This window comes from Labeo rohita, chromosome 9 (genome assembly GCF_022985175.1).
Source record: "Labeo rohita strain BAU-BD-2019 chromosome 9, IGBB_LRoh.1.0, whole genome shotgun sequence".
NCBI classification, from domain to species: domain Eukaryota; kingdom Metazoa; phylum Chordata; class Actinopteri; order Cypriniformes; family Cyprinidae; genus Labeo; species Labeo rohita.
This window is the reverse complement of record NC_066877.1, coordinates 9,406,572-9,428,423: the sequence shown is the minus strand read 5'-3', so window position 1 is coordinate 9,428,423 and position 21,852 is coordinate 9,406,572. Positions and strand designations below refer to the sequence as shown.

Here is a 21,852-nt window from a genome sequence, read left to right as displayed (position 1 = left end):
TTCTTTTAATTGTGATGATTTTGGCTCACATTTTACAAAAACCCACCAATTCACTATCTCAACAAATTAGAATATGGTGACATGCCAATCAGCTAATCAACTCAAAACACCTGCAAAGGTTTCCTGAGCCTTCAAAATGGTCTCTCAGTTTGGTTCACTAGGCTACACAATCATGGGGAAGACTGCTGATCTGACAGTTGTCCAGAAGACAATCATTGACACCCTTCACAAGGAGAGTAAGCCACAAACATTCATTGCCAAAGAAGCTGGATGTTCACAGAGTGCTGTATCCAAGCATGTTAACAGAAAGTTGAGTGGAAGGAAAAAGTGTGGAAGAAAAAGATGCACAACTAACAGAGAGAACCGCAGCCTTGAGAGGCTTGTCAAGCAAAATCGATTCAAGAATTTGGGTGAACAAGGAATAGACTGAGGCTGGGGTCAAGGCATGAAGAGCCACCACATACAGACGTGTCAAGGAATTTGGCTACAGTTGTCGTATTCCTCTTGTTAAGACACTCCTGAACCACAGACAACATCAGATGTGTCTTACCTGGGCTAAGGAGAAGAAGAAATTGACTGTTGCCCAGTGGTCCAAATTCCTCTTTTCAGATAAGAGCAAGTTTTGTATTTCCTTTGGAAACCAAGCTCCTAGTGTCTGGAGGAAGGGTGGAGAAGCTCATAGCCCAAGTTGCTTGGAGTCCAGTGTTAAGTTTCCACAGTCTGTGATGATTTGGGGTGCAATGTCATCTGCTGGTGCTGGTCCACTGTGTTTTTTGAAAACCAAAGTCACTGCACCCATTTACCAAGAAATTTTAAACCGCTTCATGCTTCCTTCTGCTGACCAGCTTTTTAAAGATGCTGATTTCATTTTCCAGCAGGATTTGGCACCTGCCCACACTGCCAAAAGCACCAAAAGTTGGTTAAATGACCATGGTGTTGGTGTGCTTGACTGGCCAGCAAACTCACCAGACCTGAACCCCATAGAGAAACTATGGGGTATTGTCAAGAGGAAAATGAGAAACAAGAGACCAAAAAATGCAGATAAGCTGAAGGCCACTGTCAAAGAAACCTGGGCTTCCACCTTAGGAGTGCCACAGACTGATCACCTCCATGCCACGCCAAATTGAGGCAGTAATTAAAGCTAAAGGAGCCAATACCCTGTTGAGTACATACACAGTAAATGAACATACTTTCCAGAAGACCAACAATTCACTAAAAATGTTTTTTATTTATTGGTCTTATGAAGTATTCTAATTTGCTGAGATAGTGAATTGGTGGGTTTTTGTTAAATGTGAGCCAAAATCATCACAATTAGAAGAACCAAAGACTTAAACTACTTCAGTCTGTGTGCATTGAGTTTATTTAATACACAAGTTTCACAACTTGAGTTGAATTACTGAAATAAATGAACTTTTCCACAGCATTCTAATTTATTGAGATGCACCTGGATATCACTGAAATAAGTTTTCTGAGAAACCACACCTGATTATGTCACAGCACTAATCTCTAAACAACAAAATGTCTGGAGTGCGGCCTGTGCTTTTTTATGAGAATCCAGGTTTGCTGACAAGTCTTCAGAGGGTTGGGTTTGGAGAGAATGGTGCGTGACTGAAACGATGGGGTGGTTTAATTTAGTTACTTAGACCCAAGGCAGTCTGTTTTTATTCTTAATATGCTCCTCCAGCAAATTTATTATCCCTGTCTTTTGGAATTAAAATTGTATTTCTCACAAATACCATGTATTTTGTTATCAGTTTTATTTGTTATGTATTTACTGCACTTCAAAGCCAGTCTGTGATATTTCTGCTTCAAGATCTATTGATCTTCTCTCTCAGCTGAATGGTATTTGTGAACATTGTGAGATTACGTGCAGCATCATTGCTTCCAGAATTTAAGTCTTATTTATTTGTTTATTTTTTATTAGTTTACTCTTCTGTTCTTCATTTCTAGTTTCCTAACTATTACAACACAATCAATATGCAGTCAGTTCACAATCTATAATTAAAATTAGCATTTAAAACTGTTTTGCGACCTAATGTTGCCCAAGAATGAGTTATTATCTATGCAATCCATGTTACATGTAGTGGCATTTCTGTCTTCTGTTGTGTATAGAAAAGAGAAAGAAAACATTGTTGGCATGAAAATCAATCTGGAGCTCTGTGTTTATTGATTCCATTACAGTTTAAGGATTTGTTATGATGTCAAATGCCTCCGGTTTCCTTACAAGCAAACAGACAGAACTATAATAACATTGATCCTCTTTAACAGAACAACCCTCTATATTCAAGTTAAAAAAGCAGACAAATAAAATGGCTTTAGGTAATTTTCCTCATTTGATCATTAGGCAATGTTTGTGTTCTTGTGAAGAAGTCCTAGCGTGGCAGGGGTCTACAATCTGACCACTGGAGGGTCACTATCCTGCAGAGTTTAGCTCCAATCCTAATTTAACCCACCTGAACCAGTTAAAGGATTCATTCACTTCCAGAATAAAAAAAAACATTCCAGGATTTTCTCCATATAGTGGACTTAAGTAGGGATCAGCAGATTGAAGGTCCAAATTGTAGTTTCAATGCAGCTTCACAACTGGACACCCCAGTGCTATAGTTTATTTTTGTTAAAAGCTGAGCTCATTTCCACAATCCACAGAGTTTAGTTTTAACCCAAATCAAACACACCTGCCTATACTAATCAAGTAATCCTAAAGACCTTTATTAGATGATTATGATGTGTTTAATTAAAGTTAGAATTGAACTCTCCAGACTGTGGCCCTCCAGGAATGGAATTAAATAGCCCTGATGTGAAGCCTCATCACCCTGGTGGTGGTAATGATAAATAACATCCAACCCCTGACTGCATGCAGTTGTGGGATACATAAATTCTGCAGTCCTGTATAAATAAATTACAGCTTAGTATGCAAGATCAGAGGTATAGACTATAACACCTAACCTGCTATAATGATTTTCCAGATGATTTTCCTTGTGGAACTTGGCATGCAAAATTTAATTCTGCACTTCCTTGCCTCTGCGCGTCCATGTTTAACAAGGAATGGTACTTCACTTAAGTGAGATTTCATTTTGTGCTGTGCTCCCCACTGTGAACATTTCAGAGAAATAGTTTTACAACTTTTTAGTTGAGTGCAATAACTTTCTTTGGTTCTAAAGCCTCTCCACTACACTTTTTTTTTCAGTTTCATGTTTGGATAGACTTTCATGGCTGAAATAGCTCAATATAAATGCATATGCAGTTCACATACTCCTGAGGCAATTACCTCGTGGTGTAATTGCTTTTTTCTGTTATGGTGAACAGCACACTTCTGAACACTGGCAGAAGCTTTCTGGTGATGTTGTGGCATGTGAATAATGCATCTGTAAAACTTTAGTGACACTTTTCTAACTGTATCCAGCTTTGGTGAGAGAAACGAATATGACCACATAATGAGCCTCCAGCCTGTGAGGAAAGAGATACACTAAGTTAACCTAATGGCAGTCGTGTGATACATCTGTAACATACCGAGTTTACAAATTGTAATTAGGAGCTCAGGAACACGTGAGGGCTTTGGTGTTGATAGTGTTGCCATAGAAATACATAATTCAGATAGAGTAGAATGTCACGTGTTTTCATCTACAGCATGGCGTGAATGCAGCACTATACACAGTAGCCAGAAAGAAATGTACATTTTGCATATATAATGCTCATATATATATTGTTTCACTGTTTGAGACAAGTTGTTTGTAATCTCAGCTGAATGCTTACTGAATGCTTAATTACAGTCCAATGAAATCGGTTTTATTTATTTATGTTTTTCAAATTCTGTTTTAATTTTCTGAATTTAGTTTTTAAACTTAAAAAAAAAAATTCTAGACTTAATGGTTAAATAAAGAAAATAATCAAAATATGTCTAATTAATTTAAATCATGAAATGTACACAATTTAACAGCATTTTTTTAATTTTAGGGCCCTATGAAACACTAACACCAAATACTGTTTTCCATTATTTTTCTGAATTTCATTTTGATAGTTTTTATTACATTTTAATAAGAAAATATATATATACCTTGGCATGTGAAAGTTTGGGAACCCCTTGCAGAATCTGTGAAAATGTGAATCATTTTAACAAAATAAGAGAGATCATACAAAATCCACGACTGTTTTTTCGTTTTGTGATGGTTGTCCATGAGTCCCTTGTTTGTTCTGAACAGTTAAATTAAGCATTGTTTCTCAGTTTTCCAGCATCTTTTGCATATTTGAACCCTTTCCATCAGTGACTGTATGATTTTGAGATACAACTGAGGGACTCAAACACAACTTTCAAAAAAAGGTTCAGACATTTACTAATGCTCCGACGATGAAAGATGATCCATTAAGGGGGTGAAAACTTTTAAATTGTACATAATTTGTCTTCCGGAAAACATGCAAGTATCTTCCGAAGGGCAGTACTAAATGGAAAAAAATAAGATATTTCAACAAAATAAGAAAAATTTTGACATCTCAGTCCTGTTCGAAAGGTTTCACCCCCTGCTCTTTTCTGTTTGTATATGATATGACGATAGATTTTTTTTTTTTTTTTTTGACGATAGTTCATGGCACATTTAAGCTGTTCATTTGAGACACTTAGTTGAATTTAAGAGAGATGTGTTGACATGATTTAATTTGGTTAGTTATTGTGTCCTTTCACATCTATGATGGCATATCAGGTGAAGTACCTCACTGAGAAGAGAATTTCAGGTGGCATATGCTGGTAAACACAAAAGTACAGAAGTTCAAAGATGCTAACCACTCATTCCACTAGAGAGCACAGACCTTATGTTGTCAGGCAAAGGTTGGGCTACAAGAGACTGTGTTGCTTGTTGATTTATCACGCTGTGTCTGGTTGGGCTATGATGCAAACTCATCCTCTCTGTTCACCATCTGTCTGCTCTAACCTGAAGTTGACCTGGTATGGCAGTGCCAGATTTTAAATTGTCTCCAGTGTCTCTCTTTTGAGTACATCTGATATATTTCTTTTTTAGTAACCTAGACAAATATTGTTCCTACAGAAATGCTTCTGTTTAAATTTTCTATTTAAATTATTGTTACAGATTTAAAGTTAGTGTTTACCTTTAATAATAATTATTATTACACACATGGCCAGGGTCTGTTCATTTTTTTGTTATTTGGTTGATAGTGCCTGTTTGTTTGGCTAATAAGCGCTCAAGCAGATGCAAAAAAGCTTGTCGGCAGATATAATAATTATGAATGTGTGAGGGAAAAACAGCAAGGAGACTGCATTAACGTTTTAATAATTTATTGATAAACTAGTGCTTTATTTGTTTTCGGTTTAAGAGATGAAGTCGGCGACGCTGACTCGTCATCTCCACAGTCGTGGATGTGCCTGTACATGTATTTTACATATGGATTACATAATCTGACAATATTTGTTTTCCATTTGAATTTATTTATTTAAAATTAAACATTTCACTCTCTGTAGATATATTTTTCATGTCTGTAAAAGTATACACAGAGTTTTAGAGTTTCACAGAGACTGAGACGGCAGAAAGCACATCCTGTTTGCTTTTATTATTTTAAAAAAGAGGCTTTACAGATTAGTTACAGATTATTACCTTTATCTGTATGACCAAAAATGACGAAGTATTTAAAGAGCAACTGACCGCACCGGCGCCTCCATCTGTTATGCATTAAGCGCGCTACTGTTCAGCTTCCACACTCCACACAGACACTTTAATAGTGCACATTTTTCTGTTAACATTAGATTGAGCTGCCATGTAAAGTTGCTATAACTGACATATTTCAGATGAAGAGCCATATTTAAGGTCAATAAATGAAGGTGAGCATTTGGATGTCCTGCACAATGTATTCTGTATATTGCATAACATGATGTTAACAATCTGTCTGTCACAGACTGCGTGACTTCGCTACTTTCTGTGGATTTTTTTATTTTGCAAATAAGCCTCTTCTCTACGACTAATGGTTAGTCAACTATTAGGAGGCACCTCTAGGGATAAATAAAATATTTAATGACTACCACAAAGAATACTGCTGTAATGATATACTTTATTTGTTAAAGGAATACTCCATCTTAAATGCATCTTGCTGTTGATTTTGACAGACTCGTTTGAGTTAATTAAAAAAATCAGACAAACAGAAAAAAATGTAAAAGTTACTTTAATGCACTTAAAATGAAAACCTAAAAACATCACAAAAAGACTCTTAAAATTGAAGTTTATGGGGCGACCACAGTAATTATTAATAATGTACAATTTGTCAAACCCAAGGGCAAGATATTCAAGACTTGGAAAATAGTGCACAAGTTCCACTGATCCACTTTTATGATACTTTAATAACCAAATATTTTGATATTTGGTTCACGATTCGATTCAAATCGATTCTTGGGGTCAATGATTTGCGCGCCGACATTTGAAATAACAAACTTGAACGCGCAAAAGATGCGATATGGGAATGGCTCCATCGCGCGAGCACTAAACAGCGCTGTGAGATCCAGTGTGAAACACTTGAATTCAGCGATGAACACAAATGACTCTGTGATTCAAACTAGTTTAAAGCTGTATGCAACGAGACAGTCAGAAGGCTTTTCAATCTACACGTCGCCATCATTTACCATGGATTTACTGTAGTAACACTCACTGCACCATGGTATTGTGGCAGCAATGTGGGATATTCACATTGAATTTTATTATAGGAGTAATGGTATATAATTATAGTATGTATGCATTTGTGATTAAGCTATAGAATGTGTGCATTTATACTGAATGTTTTTAGACTACCGTTTTTCATACAAATAGGCTAGGTATAAAACCATGTAGTTATATTTTTACCATGGTACTGAGGTAACATTATGTGTGGTTTTAACTGTGTTTATCATGTTTTAAAATGTATGCTTGCTACTATGGGAAACCAATGCTTAATTAAAAAAAATAAATTTAACCATATAAAACTGAGGTTGCTACAATTTTTACAGATGTTACCGATTGATAAAGAACAAAAATTTACCTCTGCATCCTCAAGCTACTATCAAATGTGCATTTCTAAGAGACAAAAAAGTGATATTACTATTATTATTATTATTATTATTATTATTATTATTATTATTATTATCATCATTATCAGATAACCCAAATCTGTTTCTTGATTTGAAACAATGTAACTCATTAGAACATGCAGAAATTAATTTTTCTATTTAGATATTTATTTTGTTAAGGAAAATTAATGGTCTGGCTTCTACAACTTCCACTTTGGAGCAAAAATTAAACCGGAAAGAAATAAAGATTTGACATTTATCGTGATAATTATCAATATCGACTGGTATGAAAAAAAATATTGTGATAATTTTTTTGCCCATATCGCCCAGCCCTACTTAATAGTCTTCAGCACAAATTTCGGAACAACACATTAAGTCATCTCACATCCTACTGATTTTGAGCGACCTGAACTCATTAAGTCTGCATCTCTAACATGCTTATATTACATTATTATGATGATAAGAGGGCATTTGTACAAAACCTGTGCATGCAGTTTTACATATTGAGGAGAAATTATCCTCGAGTCCAACAGTTAGTGTTTCTCAAGAAGTCTGTAATTGTGAATGTGATGCTGTGCTGTCTTGCTAATTACTTTTTAATTACAGATAAGATTACATTTATTCTGTTTTTAAGGAGAGATAGGACCAACATTTCTGCTGTAACAGAGAATAACAATGAACAAATGCTCCAAGATTATTATGATAGATTTTGTCAGCAACCTTGCATTTATAACTTACTGGTATGGCTTTTTGTGTTCTTTATGGTTGATGAGTCCTGAAGGACAGAAAATTTGGAGTGGAGACACAAGACTCCAACTTTGTGACTAAACAGTGGAACAATAAAGAAGACGCCAAAGAAAGTTTGTGTCTGTGTGTACTGGAAACCTCTGAAGCTGAAACAGCTAAAAGAGATTTTTGTGGTGGCAAAAGCCTTGAAGTGACAAATATGAAATTCACATCCCTATATGCCTTTTTCATTGAAGACCTCTAACAAAGCTTATTTTTCTGAGATACACATTCACTTGTACAACCTTTTGGACTTGACCTTTATTGGTGCACTGGAGACAATATCTACAGTGACAAGAAACTGCATTGACCCCAAAAAGTCACTGGACACTAAAGTCATTGCAAAATACCAAACCACATGCATCTACAAACAAATGTGGCTATATCTTTCTTTTCTAACTGACTTCACTTTTCCAGCTGTATTTACAATGAGTTTTATTCAACTGGTCTCAAGGGTAGGGTTGCGCCATATGTAAGTTCTGGAACATGGAAGTCCACAATAGAGGCTTAGTAAATATTACAGTAGTTTTTCAAACTGTTTTTTTATTTGGTTGCATCATTGTTCTTAAGGCATCTAGAAGATCATGGGCTCTCCATAAGTAATGTGTATATGCACATAATATGACAAATACCCCAAATGAGCCAATAGCAGCTTTCAGATATATGAGCAGAAGTTGTATGAAAAGCTATGAATCGCAGATTATCCTTGATCTTATTTTGGCTCATGTAACTAACAGTAAAAATGTGTTTTAATTTAAATACAATATATAAATAACATTCAGAAACAGTATTTAAAATGAGTAAAGATCAATAAATAGTAAATACCATGAAAGACCTTTCCACCACTGAATTAAAAATAAAAAAGGTAACTGTGACTTTTTGTCTCACAATTCTGACTTTTCTCAGAATTGCGTTATACGAAGTTTTACTTCTAACTTTTTTTCTCCGAATTGCAAGATGTACAAGACTGTATAAACTCGCACTGCTAAATTTTTCTCAGAACTGCATAATATAAACTCAAAATTGTGAGAAAAAACTAACAATTTAATAAATAAGAAATAATGATGATAATAATAAGAAATAAAGTCACAATTCTGAGAAATTTCCCCTTGGAATTAGACTGTCTAACTCGAATTTACGAGTTTATATCTTACAATTCGGAGAAAAAAAGTCAGAATTACAAGATGTAAACGTGCAATTGCGAGAAAAAAAGACAGAATTGTTTGTTTGTATCACAGTTCTGACAAAAAAAGAAAGAATTACAAGATGTCAGAAAAAATAAGAAAAAAAAATGTCAAAATTGAGTTTCCACAGTTGCAAGAAAATAAAGTCTAAATTGTGAGTTTGTATCACAATTCTGAGGAAAAAGTCACAATTACAAGATGTAAACTCGCAATTGCGAGGAAAAAAGTCAGAATTATCAGATAAAAAGTCGCAATACCTTTTTTTTTTTTACATTTTTTAATTCACTGGCTTTCATATAATACTGCTTCAAAAAAAAAGAGGAAAGAAAAGAAAAATAAAGAAAGAAATTACATTTATTTATTATGATTGATTATATTTGACATACACAACATTGATCGATTCACACAAAGCAGTGCTGTATAGGACAGGTTGAGCCATCTACAATGTTATTTATTGACACAATGTTCTCTCACCTAAAATGTAAATGATTGTTAATGTCAACATTATCATATATGTCTAAAAGGTTGAAGCTTATTGATGCAATTTAGTCAATCTGCTATTTTATTTCAACCATCACACCTCGTCAGAGGCTTTCGTATATGTTCTGTTCATGTAGAGTTATATTTCAAATAAGTTTAATGATGCAAATATATAGCAGTGCATAAGTTAGTGCCCCTTTACATCAAATCTAAGTGTGGTGCAACCAGGCCAAGGTGAATTTTTCATGGATGTATGAAGTACCACAGGTATAACCAGGAATAACCACAGGTGTAGTTCATCACGTTAACAAAGAACATGATCCACTAACATTTGACAACCACAAACTACTTGAAATGCATAACTGTTTAAATGAAATGTGTTTGGTTTCAACATCTAATGCAACTATATTTAAACATTTGTAAGCTCGACTAAAGTTCCCAGAGCACTTTTAGGTCCCTTTGGAGTCTACAGCTGCTCTTCACACAAAAACTGCCCTCAGTTTCAGCGAAGTATCGTCTTTCTCTTTTTCAGGCATCGTGTCTCTGATATCCTTGGTGGTTCTTTCTTACGACCGCTACAGCACATTGACGGTGTACCATAACCGTGGCCCAGACTACCGCAAACCTCTTCTGGCAGTTGGGGGTTCGTGGCTCTACTCTTTGATTTGGACGGTGCCCCCTCTTCTAGGCTGGAGTAGTTACGGGCTGGAGGGTGCAGGAACCAGCTGCTCTGTATCTTGGACTGAGCGTACAGCCCAGTCTCATGCCTACATCATCTGTCTGTTTATATTCTGCTTGGGCCTACCAGTACTCGCCATGGTCTACTACTATGGGAGACTGCTCTATGCCGTCAAACAGGTAAACTGCGCTTCTATGTTGTACGTCAAAAACGATATGGGATTAAAAACTGTCTTTATTTCGGTTACAGAATATGTAAAGGCTCTGACAGCATCTCAAGATGTTTAAAGATGCTGCCAATTCTGTGGATGCACACTGATGCAGAGAAACTAAAGTGCTCATTTAGAGGAACTAGACTGTTTAATTAGTTGCTGAAACAGAAAATTGATTATTGAACATTGCTAACTTCGTTTAAACACATTTTTGTAGACTAATGAGCAGGAAAAGAAACCGGCAGAACTTTCTTTCCAGTGCTTAGCATACTTGTGCTAGAAAACCCATCTAGGGAATTTGCCAGAAGTGTGACCGCATGTTAGGGATGTGCCCGAATCTGAATACAGTGTTTGGACAGGAAAAACGTGTATTACAGAACCCGTAAGGGGAATAAATACGAGATCAAATATAGTTCAGTGCTTTCTCTCGCAATTATATCATTGGGTAATTTTACTGTCTATAAATTGCAGGCATCAAGGATTTTGAGATTCAAGATCACACGGACTCTATGTATACATACGGAAGTTTGGGAACTCCTTGGACAATCTGTGAAAATTTGAATAATTTTAACAATATAAGAGAGATCATACAAAATGCATGTTATTATTTATTTAGTACTGTCCTGAGTAAGATATTTTACATGGAAGATGTTTACATATAGTCTACAAGACAAAAAAATAGCTTAAAATAGGGTTAAAATAACCCCCTTCAAAAGTTTGGGAACCCTTAATACTGTCTATGGTTACCTGGATGATCTACGACTGTTTTTTTTGTTTTGTGATGGTTGTTCATGAGTCCCTTGTTTGTTCTGAACAGTTAAACTGAGCACTGTTCTTCAGAAAAAATCCTCCAGGTCCTGCAGATTCTTCAGTTTTCCAGCATCTTTTGCATATTTGAACCCTTTCCATGATTTTGAGATCCATCTTTTCACACTGAGGACAATTGAGGGACTTTGGGTGAAAACGTTTGAACAGGATGAAGATTTTTCTTATTTTGTTGAAATATCTTTTCTTTTCCATTTAGTACTGCCCTTCAGAAGCAACAGAAGATACTTGCATGTTTCCTGGAAGACAAATTAAGTATAATTTACCTAGATATTTAAATTCAAAAAGTTTTCACCCCCCGGCTTTTAGTGCATCGTGTTACCCACTGGAGCATCAGTAAATGTTTGAAACTTTTTTTAATAGTTGTGTTTGAGTGTTTGAAAAGATGGATCTCAAAATCATAGTCACTGCTGGAAAGGGTTCAAATATGCAAAAGATGCTGGAAAACTGAAGAATCTGCAGGATCTGGACGTTTTTGATTTGGATCTGTCTCATCTGACCGATATCCCATTCGGCAGAAAATGCCAGTATCAGAGCGATACCAATACTGAATATCGGATCAGCGCATCCCTAATGGTGAGTGAAATTTTATGTACTGTAATGTAACAGGCTACCACTAGAAAGCGGCTAACCATTATGGCTAACACCTTATGACCTTTCTGGCCCTTGAATGTGGTAGTACTCTTGCTGTCTACGGAGTGTCAGAAAGCTCTTAGATTTTATCAAAAATATCTTAATTTGTGTTCTGAAGGTGAACGAAGGTCTTATGGGTTTGGAACAACATGAGGGTGCGTAATTAATGACAGTATTTTAAATTTTTGGGTGAACTATCCCTTTAAAACGTAAGTCAGTAATTTTGATAGTGTTGTTCTTGACGGGCCACCACTGCTATTCGGGCACATCCCTATTATATAATCTCAAATCACCTATTTGATCCAGTTTGCAGTATATTCTGGCCAAAAACAGCCTACTGGACATGAAAGCATCATGAAAAACAATAGTGGTTTACGTACTTTTGTAAATCTAGTGATTAGTTCCAACTGGGAAGTAAAATAGCTTGTCAGATGTCAGATGGTAAAATGTATTGTGTCTGGATATATTCTCCCTCCTGAAAGCAATAAAAGAGAAATGAAAAAGGCTTTGCAGGGCTAACATGTAATATGACTGTGAAGGGGAACAAAGAAGCTATATGTTGTCATGGTGACCAGACATATAGTGAGAAAAAATGTAAGAAAAAAAAGTGCTATTCGGTTTTCAAAAAAAAAAAAAAAAAAAAAAAAAAAAAATTCTTATCCATTTACAGCATGTTCTTTACAGTTGGCTGATTCCTTGAACAACCTGTTAAAAGTGCATCAGGATCTCGTTTGCGTGTATGGCAATGTGATTGGATTTGGATGCTGTATTATCTGGGCGTCCCAGTCACTGGAGTGTAATTGAGTTCAGTTGGCTGCTGTGAGGAGGATAACATACAAATTTCACTTTGGCTTGACTGATTTATTTATCCAATTCGGTGTGACAGATCCCTATATATGCAGTTTATCATGTCGAATTTCTGATGTAATATTAATCAAGGCATTTTCCCACATTCACATCTATGACTTGCTGGGTGAAAATATGAAGCTTATATATGATGCTTCATGTATAATGTGAAGGGTGCATGTAATAAATTGGGTGCTATGAGACATACAGGCATTCATGATCCCATCTACTCACCATCAGTCACATACAGAGAAATTACATTTACACAGAGTGCTTGTAACAAATAAAAGGGCCTAGAAGATCAGAGAAGAAGGGGCTTTATGTAAATGCCAGTTATATTGACTGTAATTACAGAGCCTTGCCAGTTTTATTAGTTATGTTTAAACAGGGCCTAGTAATTTGTTAAGAATTCAACTCATAGCTCAGCTGGAGTAAAATGTGTTAATGAATGATCCAAAAGAAAATCTATGCATTCTTATTTATGATTTTTTTTTTTGTGTTAAGATAGCAACATGACAAGGAAGTTCTCTTGGCATAATTTTAGATATTAAAATATATTATTAAAAAATTTGTAGTCAGTTTATGAAAGAAGTTTATCTCATTGAGGCGTCATTTATTTGATCAAAAATACAGTAAAAACAATAAAACTGTGAAATATTATTGCAGTTTAAAATGACTGTTTTCTATTTAATATAGTTTAAAATGTAATTTATTCTTATGATGCTAAAGCTTATTTTTCAGCATCATTATTCCAGTCTTCAATGTCACATGATTATTCAGAAATCATTCTAATATGATGATTTGCTGCTCAAGAAATGTTTATTAAGGGTGAGTAAATGACTATTTTCATTTTTGGGTGAACTATTGCTTTAATATTTTGTGGAAACTGTGATGCAGTCACTTTTTGTTAGGATTCTTTCATGAAAAGAATGTTCAATAGAACCACGTTTATTTAAAAAAGAAATCTTTTGCAACATTATAAATACTTTTACTGTTGTTTTTTTGTCTATTTGCTGAATAAAACAAGGGGTTAACTTATAACTAAACCAGTTCTGAAAAACATAATTTTAATGATAGATATGTAAAGGTTGTAATGTATTGTAAATCATTGATTAATAAGTAATATTTCATTCTTTTATAGATTCTCAGAATGCTCTAATTTACCCAAAAGTTTCAATATGAAAGAGCCTAGATAGTGAAAACCTTTAACAAAGGCATTGTGTTGCTGTGTGGGGGGTGTTTGAATATAGGGACACTGCAAGACCTGGGGGTTGGGGGGTTGTCCTTTCTGAAAGGCATTATCCTCATGAAGGACAGAGTCAAAGACAAACAAAGACTTATTTCTACCTCCACCTCTGACTCCGCCTCCACCTTCACCCACAGTTCAAAAAGGACAATCAGTACTCCTTCATAAATGTAAGGTTATTGTTTTTTGGTTAACATAAGTTGGCCATGCATCTACACATAGACGAAAACACAATGCTGCTACTGTCAAGCCATCCAAATATAATCTTCTTATTTACCTCTTTCTTATGCTGTGCAGTCTCAGAAACAAGTAAATATTCACAATTTATGATTAAATACTAAAGCATATGTATTTTGCAATAAAATGCATGAACCTCTCTTCAAATTCACCATGAAATGACATAAACAACCCATTTTATTTATGTAACATTTGAATCAGGACAGTTAAACAAGTGTGTAGGACTTATACAGAATTTCTTACACAGGTTTATCCCAAGCCTCCGTTGCTAATTCCAAAATGCCATTTTAGAATTTGTGTGTGTGTGTGTGCAAGTGTATGTGTCTGTACTGTATGTGTGTGCATGCAAAGAGAGAGAGAGAGAGGGAGAACGAAAGTGTAATTTAGTGGGAAAATATGGAAATCGTGTATCATTTTGTATTATGTTTTCATATTTGTTTGCTTGGTGAGAGTATTTGGTTCATTTGCAGTTGTGAGGACATTTGAAATAACTAATATTTTGGCAAAGTGATGGAAGTGATGGAACTACTTCATGCATCACAAGGAGGTATAACAGATATGTTTAATGTCATAGAATAAAACATGAAAACATCTGGAGTTTGTATTACCCACAAACCTTATTTAAGGCATTTAACTAAAAACCCAGTGACTTCAGGATGATGGAGCCAGAAACACTACAATGCTAACTTGTTTCCAGGTTTCGGTCTACAAAACTATGTCATCCCTGCAGCACTCCATTTCTTTCAAATGTTTGTCAGCCAACCAAAATAATAATGTTCACAGATGAACTGACAATGATGAAAAAGTTCCAAATCATTGATTCCTGTCAATCATCATTACAAGCTTATATACAAAGCCATGCAAAAGTATTCATACGCCTTTCATTTTTTTTTTATGTTTTATGTTGCAGCCTTGTTAAACAGTTTTAAATAACTTTTTCCCCCATCAATCTACACATATACTATAAAGACAAAGCAAAAAACTGATTTGTGACAACTTTGCAAATTTATTACAAAAAAAAAAAACTGAAATAAGTACATTGCATATGTATCGGCCGTTCTTCTCCTCACCTCTTCACCTCGCAAGCTCTGTCAGCTCGGATGGAGGCAGACACATTTTCAGGTTTCTCCAGAAATATTTGATTGAGTTCAAGCCCCGGCTGTGGCTGGGCCACTCAAGGTCATTCACAGACTCTTGCTGTGTACTTAGAATCATTGTCCTGTTGGAAGGTGAACCTTCTGCCCAGTCTGAGGTTCTAAATGCTCTGGACTGGGTTTTCATGAAGGCTTTCTCTATATTTTGCTTTGTTGAGCAGTCCTTCTACTCTAGCAAGTCCCTCAGTCCCTTTGGCTGAAAAACAGCCCCACAGCATGAGGCTGCTACCAGCACACTTTACTGTTGGGATGATACTGCATTGTGGAATTGAGGTTAATCAGACCAGAGAATCTTCTTTCTTACAATCTGAGAGTTCTTTAGGTGCTGTTTTGCAAATTCTAAGTGTTTTTTCATGTGTCACTGAGGAGAGGATTGAGTTTGGCCACACCGCCATAAAGACCAGATTGGTGGAGTGTTGCAGTGATGTTTCTCCCATCTGCATACATGATCATGGAGCTTAACTGGAGTGACTCTCAGGTTTTTTGGTCACCAGTCTAACCAAGGCCATTCTCCATCAATTGCTCAGTTTGGGCAGGATGCCAGCTCTAGGAACAGTCCTAGTTGTTTCAAATTTCTTTCATTTTGAATAATGGAGGCTACATGCTTTTGTGAACCTTCAATGCAGCAGAATGTTACCCCAGAACTGTGCCTTAACACAATCCTAACTCTGAGCTCTACAAGCCGTTCTTTTGACCTCAGTGTTTGGTTTTTGCTCTGATATTTCATTTCCAAATCATACCCATTCGACTGAATTTGCCACAGGTTAACTCCACTCGAAGTGTGGTAACATCTACAAGTGAGCTACAAGGGTATGAATACTTTTGCAAGGCACTGTAAGCAGTACTCATTGGACTGTCCCAGCCTCCCCATCTACTCCTTTATTTCTTGAGGGGTTAAACTTGGAGCTAAAGCCAAGCCTCAAGTTCAAGCCTCCATTTAGGAGTTTGTTTACCATTAAACATCAGGACTGCATGAGAAGGCAAACTTTTGAATTAAATATGAACATTGTGAAACACCATTTTTACAACAGACGCATTTCTCTTGACAGCTCACATATATGTCCCGGTGTCTGTCTCACTTTCTCAGGTAGGGAAGATACGCAGAACTGCAGCGCGAAAACGGGAATACCACGTTTTGTTCATGGTTATCACCACCGTGGCGTGTTACCTTTTGTGCTGGATGCCTTATGGTGTCGTGGCCATGATGGCTACATTTGGCCGGCCAGGAATCATCTCACCCGTGGCAAGCGTGGTGCCCTCTCTTCTCGCCAAGAGCAGCACGGTCATCAACCCACTCATATACATCCTGATGAACAAACAGGTAACAGCACTAACATTTCATGTGACCCTTGACCACAAAACCAGTCATAAGTAGCACTGGTATATTTGTAGCAATAGCCAACAATATATTATATGGGTAAAAATTATCTACCTTTTTACTTTTATGCCAAAAATCATTAGGATATTAAGTAAAGATCATGGTCTATAAAGATATTTAGCAAGTTTCCTACCGTAAATATATCAAAACTTAATTTTTGATTAGCAATATGCATTGCTAAGAACTTAATTTGGACAACTTTTTTTTTTGCACCCTCAGATTACAGATTTTCAAATAGTTGTATCTCATCCAAGTATTGTCCTAACAAACCATACATCAATGGAAAGCTTATTTATTCAGCTTTCAGATGATGTATAAATCTCATTTTCAACAAAAATTAACCCCTATGACTGGTTTTGTGGTCCAGGGTCACATATACAGTAACAAAGGCTGAAAACTGGTTGAGGCTGGTATTTTACTAATTTTTCTGTCAAATGTTGATATTCTTACAAAAACAAGCAAAAGAAACAAGAAACTGACAAGTAGCACACACAGTATGTTACTGGGTCAAGTAAAGGTCAAGGTTTTATTATCGAAACAATGGTCAAAAGAATACACAAACATTTAGTGGTTGAAAAATGAATTCAAATGCCAAATGGGTATTAACATATGAAGAAATACTTCCCATTATAAAACATCCCATGGCTTTTGAAAGTGAACTGGCCTGTAATAGACGATTGCAGATATTTACAGTCTAAAGATCAAGACTTTCACAGATAACATTAATGACAAAAAAAAAAAAAAAAAAAAAAAAAAGGTTGTGGTGCAGAATTACAAAAAGAAAAAAAAAGGTTTATTTTAACATTTAATAGGTAATTTCAAAAGAGGAAAGGTATAGAAGAAAAGGAAATGTATAGAAGTGAAAGGAAAGTACATTTTAAAAACGCAGAAAGAAACGTTGGCACAGATACACAGCACCACAAATATAGTACCATTCAAACATTTTTTCTCTCTCTCACACACACTTACAAGAACAGCACATTTGGCACAGTCCTCTTCATTTGTACTGTGCACATCTACGACACAGCATTGAAGTTCGCCAGTGAAATCACCTGCATTTCCACTTTGCTTTAACAAAGACTGTATGCTCAAAACAAACCTAAACCTAGAGACCCAGCTCACATTTCCCATTAGAGGCTAAATCCTACCGTTTCTAGAACTGCAAATGTATTTACCATGAATATTAACAAGCCCTGCTTTCCGACACATGCTCTGTTTACCGTAATGTACAACCCCCACCCACTCCCCAAAAGTAGTCAAACCACCCCATGACATTAAAAAACAAACAATTTACAGTAAACACTTAAAATAATACTCAAAACGGCCACATCTCCAGTCTCCTTGTCTCCTTCAGTGAGCAACAGGGACTGGGTTTGTGCCACTAAAACACCTCTTGTTAAAGGCTTAGGAAAAAAGACATTCACAGAGGAAGGACAAACGGCTCTGCCTCTGATCGTAAAATGAGACAAAAGACTAAAGAGAAAGCAGAAGGCAGAGTTTTAGTCCTTCCAGAGGTCACATGACCAACTGGCCACATTGATTAAACAAGTGTCAGGCAGGGCCATGGCCTGAAGGTTAGTGTTCATTACCGTTCAAAATTTCAGGGTCTGGTTTTTATTAAATATTAAAAGAGACAGTAAATATGTGCATAATGTCACAAGATTTCCATTTGACATAAAAGCTGCTCTTTTCAATTCAAAGAATCCCAGATAAAAAAAAAAAAAAAAAAAACTAATAAAATAACTCCTTTCAATATTGATAAAAGTATATTAGAATGATTTCTGGAGGAGTAATCCTTCCGAAATGCAGGAATAAATTACATTTTAAAACATTAAAATAGAAAACAGGTATTTTAAATTGCAATGATATTTTACAATATAGCTGCAAGCAGAAATTAAGGGGCCAAGCACTAGGCAAGCAAACAGAGAAACTGAAGCAATGAGTAATTGAAGCCATTTTAAGATGATTTTAGTCCAAATGGGTGAAAAAAAAAAAAAAAAAAAAAAAAAATCATAAAAACCGCCAGTAATATGATTTAATGGGGTTATCACTTTTGACCAATATGTGGCACTGTTATCAAATTGATATGGTGCGTTCAGTGTGAGGTGACAATGACACACAAAGTTTGGTGTCATTACATCAAAGCTTTACAGAGATACAGCCTCAGAGTCAATTTGGCATCATGGCTCAAATTTGTTGCGTTGCTAATGGTTTCGTCTAATCAACACAAAATCCATAACTTTGTGTCAGCACAGTCTGAAGATGATCTTATTTGATTTTGGTGAAAATCGGATGAACCGTCTAGGACGAGTTTAAAAAAGGAGGTTTTCAAAAAAGGAAGTTCGGACAACTACAGCACAATTGGTATCCATGTTCTCGGTATTAACCAAGAAATATTTTGATAATGGCTTATCACTTTTGACCAGGCGGCAGTGTTACCAAAATGATGTGACTTGGTCAGTGTGAGGTGACAATGGCACATGTAAAGCTTGGTGTCATTGTGTCAAAGCTTTGCAGAGATACAGCCTCAGACGCAGTTTGGCATCATTCAAGCAAATTTGTTGATGCGTTAAATGATAACCGTTTTGTATACTGACACGAAATCCACAACTTTTTGCCAGCATGGTCTGAAGATGATCAGAGTCTAATTTAGTAAAAATCAGACCAACGGTCTGGAGGAGTTAGAAAAAGTAGGTTTTGAACATTAAATCAAAGTGGCGGACAGGAAGTTTGGACAATTTTGGCATAATTGGTATCAATGTTCTTAGGATGACCCAAGAAATATATTGAGGTTTCATCACAATAGGCCAATTTAATCAAATGTTATTAGCATTTTTTGAAATTTCAACTTCTGGCCACAAGGTGGCACCTCCCTAAAATTTGGAGTAGCATCAGGGCATGATACCGAAAACACATACCAAGTTTCATAATGATATGGCAACGAGTTCATAAAATATTGCATTTTACGTTAAAATTCTAAATAGCCAATGCCCAAAATGGCTGGCATAGGAAAATTAGGTATCATTCAACTCTGTTGTGATTTTTGACCAAACCATTCAAAAGTTATTTAAGCAAAAAAAAGCCATTTGTCATATCTCCTGACCACTAGGTGGCACTGCTCCAAAACTGTGCAGGTAGCCTAAAGTCACACCAAGTTTGGTCTAAATACACCAAACCGTTGAGATCTAGCCTTATATCTATTTTTGCATGCTATTTGTTGAATTCGGTTACATGTTATTCGAGAACAGTTTGGCTAATCAACTTGAATTCCAAAACTTTTTTCCAGCATGGTCTGAAGGTGATCTGAGCCAATTTAGCTGAAAATCAGACAAACCGTCTAGGACTAGTTTGAAAAAGTAGGTTTTTCTAACTATTAAAAATAGCGAAAAAAGCGTTATTAGCGTTATTAGCATAAATGAGTGAAATTTTGGACAAGTGGTGGCGCTACAGAGTTTGAGTTAGAGACTCCAAACTTGCTGTGGTTAATATTGAGGCTGTCCTCCATCAGTGTGCCAAATTTCATAACTTTCTCGCAAGCGGTTCTATGGGCGCCCATAGACTCGAGCAGAAGAAACAGAGGAATAATAAGAATTCTAACGATTACTTCGGTGCTTGGCCCCTAAATATTAGTGTTTTTACTGTATGTTTGAGCAAATGTAATGACCCCAAATGTTTGAACGGTTGCTAATGCATATGCTCTCCATAGAGTCATTTTCTTTTCACTACCCGTTACTAAAACGTGTTTGAAAAGTCCAATTTAATCATCCAACTATCAGGCAAATGCGAGGCAAATGCGACTGGTCACATGTCCGACAACCACGGCCAGCCCAACATCGAGTCATATTGAAAAGACGACACACTGCAGGTTCAGCTGCTCTAAACCAGTCATGAAATTTGTACATCCAAACCTAATTTTGTATTCCACAGTAAAACAAAAAAGGTCACTCTTTTGTTTCTCTACATCTACAATCCCCCAACATGGGGAAACAGGACAGAGTAAAGGTCAAATATTAGCTTTACACATCTCAGCCTATCGTAGGACTAGAAGGAAGATGAAATATTCCACCCTGGTGAGAGTATGGTGAGCTCCTGAGTGAAATCATCAATTACTAGTTTTACTTCTACAATACACAACAGCGATTAAAACAGACGTTAGTTCTCCTCACCAGAAAAATCCGCTTGCTAAAGTGTTCTGTCTTAATTAAAATGGCACACATTGAAACAATGCACACGAGTAAATAACAAACCTTCAAGTTTTCCCTCCGTTAGAAAAGTCAGACCACAAAGTGAATCGCTAACTGTACATTTAAGAGGAGACGACGCAAAGATGCACTAGTAATTCATTCGCTTTTAAAGACGACTCCAGCCAAAGTCAAGAAAACCTCTTGATTTTAGGGGCTACGAGACATTAAAAACCTCACGACTGTACTTGTTATATTGCCAGCAGCCTTAAAGTCCCAAATAAGATGCTGCATTGAGTCCATAGTACAAGCAATCAAACCCTTATTCAACAATAACTATTTTCTGTAAACCACCTGTCTTGACAGGCTTTTTAAAGTATAAAACGGCTAGAGGAGAATCAAATAAACCATGGTGACATTCAAAAGCTCCTTTAAGCCGATTTTAATAACAGGTACTTTTAAGAAAAAAAACCCTATTATTTCATTTGCCACAGTTCAGCGAGACGTTCTGGAAGAGCAAAGTATTCTCAAAGAGGCTTGTGAATGTGGCACAATGTATATTACAGCAGAAAACGACACCTAATTTACAAAAAAAACAATCAGTATGGCGAGAAGCTTTAAATCTGTCAGTATTTGAAAAACAAAGTCTATGGACAGATTAATAAAGCTCATTTTTAGTCCGAGAATAATTCTGGCCTTTGTGCTAAAACCGATGTGTGAAACCAGTGTAGCTTTCAGTGTTCATGACTTCTAATACTTTCAACCCTGTGAAAAACAGTTTCATTAAAAACAATAAAAGTAATAAACCAAATACTGTTTTTTGATGGCTTTATCACCACACGAATATCCACAGATCTAAAAAGCTTTTCTCACGACGTGTCTATTGCTGTTCTGACCATCTTTATTTAAGCTTAGGCTCAGGAAATGCATTTTTGAGTGAACTACAGCAGGTTTTGTCCCGCAGAACACCATCTAT

General features: G+C 36.0%; 2 protein-coding genes across 4 annotated transcripts in view; one reads left to right on the top strand and one right to left on the bottom strand.

Moving 5' to 3' along the window:
* Window positions 1–21,852, top strand: part of tmtops2b (teleost multiple tissue opsin 2b) — a 42,810-nt gene that overhangs the window by 16,266 nt on the left and 4,692 nt on the right. Inside the window, exons 2-3 of the mRNA XM_051118483.1 lie at window positions 10,019–10,344; window positions 16,405–16,638. Of these exons, the coding sequence (XP_050974440.1) occupies window positions 10,019–10,344; window positions 16,405–16,638 (560 nt within the window). The remainder of the gene's footprint in view (window positions 1–10,018; window positions 10,345–16,404; window positions 16,639–21,852) is intronic.
* st6gal2a (ST6 beta-galactosamide alpha-2,6-sialyltranferase 2a) overlaps window positions 17,203–21,852 on the bottom strand; it is an 82,795-nt gene continuing 78,145 nt past the window's right edge. For all 3 annotated transcript variants that reach the window (XM_051118479.1, XM_051118481.1, XM_051118480.1), the window contains exon 7: window positions 17,203–21,852. This exon is cut by the window's right edge and continues 345 nt beyond it. The gene's annotated coding sequence lies outside the window, so the exon portion shown is untranslated.